The 7444-nt window shown below is 34.1% G+C and overlaps 1 protein-coding gene across 1 annotated transcript in view; it reads right to left on the reverse strand.

Moving 5' to 3' along the window:
• Window positions 1-7444, reverse strand: part of LOC106461385 (dnaJ homolog subfamily A member 2-like) — a 24756-nt gene that overhangs the window by 11617 nt on the left and 5695 nt on the right. Inside the window, exons 2-3 of the mRNA XM_013921202.2 lie at window positions 5449-5508; window positions 1909-2011 (exon numbers count right to left, since the gene is read on the reverse strand). Coding sequence (XP_013776656.1) covers window positions 1909-2011; window positions 5449-5508 — 163 coding nt within the window. The remainder of the gene's footprint in view (window positions 1-1908; window positions 2012-5448; window positions 5509-7444) is intronic.

A 7444-nucleotide genomic window follows, 5' to 3' on the forward strand; every position in this document is an offset into this window, starting at 1 on the left:
GCTATTCACTGTCAACAGTAACAAAATGCCACAACACGCTATTCACTGTCAACAGTAACAAAATGCCACAACACGCTATTCACTCTCAACAGTAACAAAATGCCACAACAAGCTATTCACTGTCAACAGTAACAAAATGCCACAACAAGCTATTCACTGTCAACAGTAACAAAATGCCACAACAAGCTATTCACTGTCAACAGTAACAAAATGCCACAACACGCTATTCACTCTCAACAGTAACAAAATGCCACAACAAGCTATTCACTCTCAAAACCGATTTTAATCTACATTAATTTTGTTGGCATGCACTGATAAATTTATGCTACCAAACTGATATTAAGAGAGGTGTCTACTAATAAACTTAAAATGTGCATTCAATCCTCTAATAATACTTCAATTTTCTTTTCTTTTACACATTTAAGGACTGTATTGTTTACGAATTTAATTGCAAAACATAACACGTTTCTATGATAAGACTAGGAAGTATATAACACAACATAGTAATGCTAGGTAGGAGGATGTTTTAAATGTAGTTCTGAATGCACTAAATTTTTGTGCTATGATGGTCATAATAAATACAGTGAGTTGATGTTATAGTAAGATTATACTAGAGAAGTCAGCATGGAACAACTAAAACAACTTAATTTACATAAAGCAATACAAAGCTTATTTCAAAAAAATTATTAAGTAATTAATTTTTTAAAGGTTAAAATGCCTTCTGAGGACTAGATTGTTTGAAGTTGGAAACTTAGCACATCTGCGACAAATAGGCGCAATTAAAAATTAGGCTTAAGTAGTCCTATGTTACCCACTTAGTTGATAAAACTAGGGATTCAATACCCCCGGTGGACAGAGCAAAGGTAATCACTTGTGTAGCTGTGTGTTTAACAACAAACAAATACAAAAACTTCGTATATTTTATATAAAGCAAAAATACTGAGAAACTAGATGGCAGCACATGCATGTTACATTTATTACTAAGTATAGATTCTAAAGTTTTTACGTGTAGTGCATCTTCCTTTGAAGTTATAACTTTCATTTCCTCAGAAAAATTAGAATCGTATGTGTGCCACATTATAAACATTTCTATAGTTGAATCACTTAAACTAGGCACTTTCAGCAGTAAACAAACTAAGCAAATTTTGAGTTATTCAAGCCGATTGGCTTAGCTCGCGAGTCCTACAAAATTCTGTCCTTAACAATTTTAGACCTGAGATCTTTCTTACCTCAATTTTATATAAAACTTTATTGACCCCATTTAATACTGAAGTGATATAAAATAACATATGTTTTTAGGAGATCTGAGGTAAAAAAAAACTTCAGATGGAAAAAATATTCAATATTTTGTTTGAATAACTAACTCACATATCTTAACATTGTTTGTTTCAAACAAAATATTAATTTGTACTTCACTATCCCTACCCTCTTCTGATAAACAGTATGGTAGTTCACCAGTTATTGGGAATAGCTTCAACTACATAAAGGTTCTCAAATAAATAAACTATATTTCTCCCAAATTAATAAGTTTGTTTCACAAATCACACTGCATTATATAAGCCATGAATGAATTATTACTCACTGAATTTACACTAAAGTTAATAAAAAAATTAATAGTTATGTTTTAATGCCAGAAAATTGTCTAAAACTGTTGTGAATCATGTCGAATGTAGCTCAATAAAAAAAAATTAATGGTTATCTGTTAATGCCAGAAAATTGTCTAAAACTGTTGTGAATCATGTCGAATGTAGCTCAATAAAAAAATTAATGGTTATCTGTTAATGCCAGAAAATTGTCTAAAACTGTTATGAAGCATGTCACATGCAGCTCACCAAAAAATTTAATGGTTATCTGTTAATGCCAGAAAATTGTCTAAAACTGTTGTGAATCATATCGATTGCGACTCACCTTCATGCCGACCTTCTTGTAAGCCTTTGATTCCATGCATGTCATAAATCTCTCTCTTGTTTGAATCTGACAAAACTTCATAAGCAAATGATATCTCTTTGAACTGAAAAAACAACATAATAACATGAAAGTAAACAGTTTTAATACTCCATACTATAAATCTACAATAAGGTTATTTCAATAACTGCCTTTTATGTCAAAATATTAGGGTGACAGTCAGGTTTTATAAGGACCACAATTCTTTATAATAAGGTGTCTGTGAAAAATATTTACAATATTGTTTTACACTATATACAAAGACCGTTTTCAGTTCATAAACAAAGTCTCCTCATATAGTCTGCACCAACATTTGCAGTTCCCTTGTTGGTCTTTCATCGCACAGGGTATCTGATAGGCTTCACCTTCACTGGATCCCTGGTCATCATCTTGATCTTGTGTTACACAAGATCTGTCTTGTCTGGTCTGTCTGTGAAGACATGTGCATACTGGCACTGTAGCTATTGTACTTCTTTCTTCTGCTTACTAGCCAGTTCTTCACTTATGTTGACTTCCTCGTATGCCTCATCTCCACTCAGCAGTATTAGGTCCAATATGTCTTCATCTTCTATGACCAAGTCACCGTCTTCTAGTTCTGCGTCTGTGACAGCCAACCTGCAATATACATCTGTGTCTCAATATCTACACCTGATAGGTCTTCTTTCCTCTCAAAGTACCTCTTCAACAGACTGGTGTGGTAGATCTTTCTCTTCCCATCCACTTTCACCTTAGTCCTTTTTGTTGACCACTTCCTGCACTTCAAAAGGTCCTTTCCATTGCAGGGTGAGTGTATTGTTGTCTGTTGGTAGCAGAACTAAGACCTTCTGTCCAACCTTGAAATGTTGATCCTCGGCCTTCTTGTCACAGAAGTGCTTCTGAATACCTTGGGATGCATACAAACACTAATGAATAAGTTGACATGTCTCCTCCAGCCAGTTTCTGAGGTCTAACACATACTGGTATGTGTTTCTTACTTCTGACTTCTCTTGTCCACAGTTCTTTCAATATTTGCATTGGATGTCATACTGTTCTTCCGTACAGCAACTTGAAGGGTTATAAAACCTGTTCTTGCTTGTGGGACTCCTCAGTAAGTATATAATACTGCCTGCGGGTACCTGTCCCAGTGGTCTCTCCTAGCACATCTTTTACAGCATGCTCTTTATAACTCCACCGACTCTCTCACAAAGTCCATTACATCTAAGGTTGTATAGGGTGGTAAAGAGTTGCCTTGTACTGATGAGTCTGCACATCTCTTGCATTAGTTCTGAAGTAAACTAGGTCATTCAGGACTTCTTTCGGAAAGCCTACTCTGCAAAACACTTCCAGAAGGGCTTCTGCTACTCTCTCCATCTCTATTATTGGCAATGTTATGGTTTCCTTGTCACATATTCGACTACTGTCAACACGTACCAGTTGCCCTTGTCAGATACAGATGTTAGTGGTCCAATCTTCTATGAGAGGCATCTCTCCCACTTGCACCTTGGCTACCTTCCCTCTAGGTATTGTCTATTGGCAGATTTTCCATGACTTGCAAAATCTGGTCACATCTCCAATGGCCCCCAGCCAATGGAAGTTGCTGGTGATTTTTTTTTCTCTGTCTTCTTTGCTCCTAGGTGTCCACTCACAATTGAGCCAGCTCCCTCACATGAGTCTGGTATTCTGTTGGTACTATGAGCTGTTCAACTTCCCCAGTATAACTAACTTGATAGATCTGGTATAGCACTCCCTTCTGGTCCTCTATTCTGTAATTACTTTCCCCTTTGTCTTGTGCACTGTCCAAACTTCCTGCAGTGAAGAGTCTTTCCTCTATCCTTCCGTTAGTTCCTGTAAACCTACATTTGGGATGTCACCTATCAAGACTTACAGGGGCTTGATTTCTTGCTTGCTTTTCTTTTCCTGAGCTCTAGTGGTGACTACAGATGTTTCATCAGTCTTATTTCTGTCTAGTTCCTCAAACTTCTACTGCCTGATACATTTCCAATTACAAAGTCATAGATGGACAACTTCATACACATGGCCTCAAGGTCTCCCACATAGTATGGAGTGTCCAACTGTATTCTTGCTATGGGAAACTTTCTCACTGTCCCATCAATCAGCACACAAAGACATGTCTTGCCCATCATCTGATCAAACTAGACTGGTTCTCAGTGCTGCACCCAGTGTCTTGTAGTACCTTCACTTTTTTGTCCCCAACATAGACTTCACCTACTGGCACTGTTGACCCATTCACTGACTTGAGCTGACCATCAGTCATGTACTGTTTAATCATGGAGATAGCACTTCCTTCTTGTGGTGAATCTGATGTGTTGTCTTGATTATGTTTCTTCTAGCAGAGGCATCTATGGTGACAGTCACATTTTTATGGGTAACTCCAGCTGCTTGTTGCCCCATTTTAAAACAAGCATAGCATCTATTCTCCCTTCTGTCTGTTAAATTCTTCTCACCTTTGGTGGTATCCTGTTTCTGGTCAGCCACTCCTTGTTTCAGCTTTAACTGGTTATTCTTGGACTTGCCAGTTATACTCCCTGTATGAGCTTTCATATACTGTTCTGCCAGCTTATCATCTCGTTATAAAAAATAACTTACTTTAATGATCGCACAATATAAACTAAATAATACTGTTGTATTAACTTTAAATAAAATGGTCATATATATATCTGACAGTGACTGCCTTCCCAAAACTGGCTGCAGACAGCTAAGTCAGTAGCAGCTGAGATGCTGTGGGTCAAAGCAATCAATTCCAAACTCCCACTTTGGATTATGTCTCATAGATGGAATATCCCCAACACTTTTGAGTGGTGTCAGTTTTGGTTTTTATATATAAAAACACACACATTACTTAGAAACAAATACTACATTTATTTTTATTTTAAAATAAGGAAATTATCTTTTGAAAATAAAATATCTTCATGAGAAGAGATGATTTATCCTTTTGACAGGATAACAGTTTTACTACTGCAGATACACACTTAAGAAATCCTATCTTTAGCCTGAATGTATAAAAAAATATTTTTTTTCTTGAGGCACGTAATGCTAATGATGTTACATTGAAACAATTGATGAATTTTTTTAAGCTCTATTTGCTACAACAGTTGGAAAATCCTTATGTTAACCTGAATGAATCATTATCTACGACTAAAAAGGAGCTTTGTAAACTGTGTCTGTGTGTGTGTGTGTGTTTTTATGTACACCAGAAAAAAAAAAAGGACTTGTCAAAAACTAGAATACCTTTTTTATTAAACTGATTTTTTCCTGAAAATACTGACATTTTCATCTATATAATCAAAAATGTCTTTAGAAAAAGTGTAATCAATATATTAAACACAATACATCCCACAAGGTATTTTAATATGACTTCAAAGAACAAGGATGAAACAGTTATTTCTTTGCTCAGAATGCACCAAATGTGCTACCTCATAATATAAAAAGGCCAATGATCGAATGGAAAATTAGTTCTCTAAGACAAAAATATTAATTGACACTACAGCAAAATAAGGTTCTTACTTTTTCTCCTTCTTCTGGGTTTTTATCAGGATGATATTCTTTAGCAAGCCTTCGGTAAGCCTAATAAATAAAAAACTGATTAAACTGGATTCATCATTTGATTACGCCAACCTCAAAACAAATGTAAAACAAAGTAATAACAACCACTGACTAACATCTAAACAAGCAGTATTTAAAACGGACTAACAGTCTACTCAAATGGTTCACCTTTTTTAATCTTTTAAGCTAAAAAAAAAAGGGGGAGAGGTGGATTATAATATTACTGCCAGTACCAGTTTTTAACTTCAACCTTTGAGTTTTTAAACAACAATGATAAATTTTAGTAATATCTAGTCTCCAAAAATTATTGTACTTTTTGTGTGTCAATCCTCTGCGGTGGGTTAATTTCACCTAGTATGGTCCAAACCCTCTGAAAATGAACGTATCTACCAAGAAATGATTAGGCATAGTATACTTTAAATTATCCCTTTGAAAACACATTAATACCCACCATTTTATATTAAATAAACCAAACTTCCTACAAGTTAATTTTTTACTGGAGAACTTCAGAAAGATTATTTTAGGAACCATAAAGATAAGAAGATTTTTGAAAACTTGAATTGTAAAACTGCACAGACATGAATTACAATCTGTTCAAACATGTTCATAAACTTCTCTACTGGTTAAAACTGAACAGACATGAATTACAATCTGTTCAAACATGTTCATAAACTTCTCTACTGGTTAAAACTGCACAGACATGAATTACAATCTGTTCAAACATGTTCATAAACTTCTCTACTGGTATAGTTGTGAATCAAAAAGTGCATACGACACGAGTATCATTTACTGTCATTTCTTCAGACTCGTGAGTTTTATACTAACGCCTAAACTCAATAATTTATAGGTGAAAGAAGGCATTTTAAATATTGATAGTGAATCAGACAGACCTACTGAAATAACGTTTTATCAATCAACTTATTAATGGGTGGAGATAATAAAAATATAATCTCAGTTGGTAGAATCTATTTTGACATTAAACATTTTAAGAAAAAAATCAAAACCATTCATAAATAGGAAAATGGAAACAAGCAGTGAAATTTTTTTAAATGATCACCAAAATTACTAGATAGGAATATATGTGGTGCAAGTATAAAAAACATTTTGGACAAAGTTTGAGGAATGGAGAGGGGACAAAATATGTCACAAAATGAAGATCTTTTCTAACAGACAAAACCACATTAACTCTTAGAGCAAGGGCTCGGTCCCCGGGACCAACCTCGTAACCATTTTGTGCTTGTTATAGTTTTCAAGCTATAACTTTTAAATTAGTAAGCAAATGTTAACGACATTTGGCAGATTATCAGTAAACATTACAATGCAAAATATCAATTTTTCTTTATTAAGTCTTAAGGTTTGTAAAGCACTGTTTTTCTCGTGCCTTTTTTCTTTTCGCATGTTGTCTATCTATCATGCAAAGTACTTTTCATTTTAAGATTAAAAATACTTTTATGCATCATAGAATTTTCAAATTTCACATGTAAAATCTATATAATACCCAGATAGTTATCAAATGTTTCTTAAGAAAAAACTTTATATTTTATCTATTATTTTCAGTAATTAATCTCTGTACAGGTTCAGTAGATTGGACTGATCTCCCAACAACCATGAAAAATTAGGAAATGAATATAAATTATGCCTCTTTCATTCTAGAATGAACACAAATTATAACACTAAAACATAAATGTTTCGACTAAATAGCTTAAATCTCATAACAGTAGACATTTATATATATTTATTATTTTTATCATATTGACCTTTCAGTCATGCCTGGCTAACAATACAGAAGTTACAATGATGCAGCACACATGCACTTATGTTACTGTATCAAATAACATAAAACCAACCTTTGGTCTGTACAAAGTAACCTGTCTAGGCTGTGTTTTAGTAGACTAGTAAAATACAATCACATTTCAATTATTATACATTATATATGTATATAGATTATTGTTATTTT

This window comes from Limulus polyphemus, unplaced genomic scaffold, assembly GCF_000517525.1.
Source record: "Limulus polyphemus unplaced genomic scaffold, Limulus_polyphemus-2.1.2 Scaffold948, whole genome shotgun sequence".
NCBI classification, from domain to species: Eukaryota; Metazoa; Arthropoda; class Merostomata; order Xiphosura; family Limulidae; genus Limulus; species Limulus polyphemus.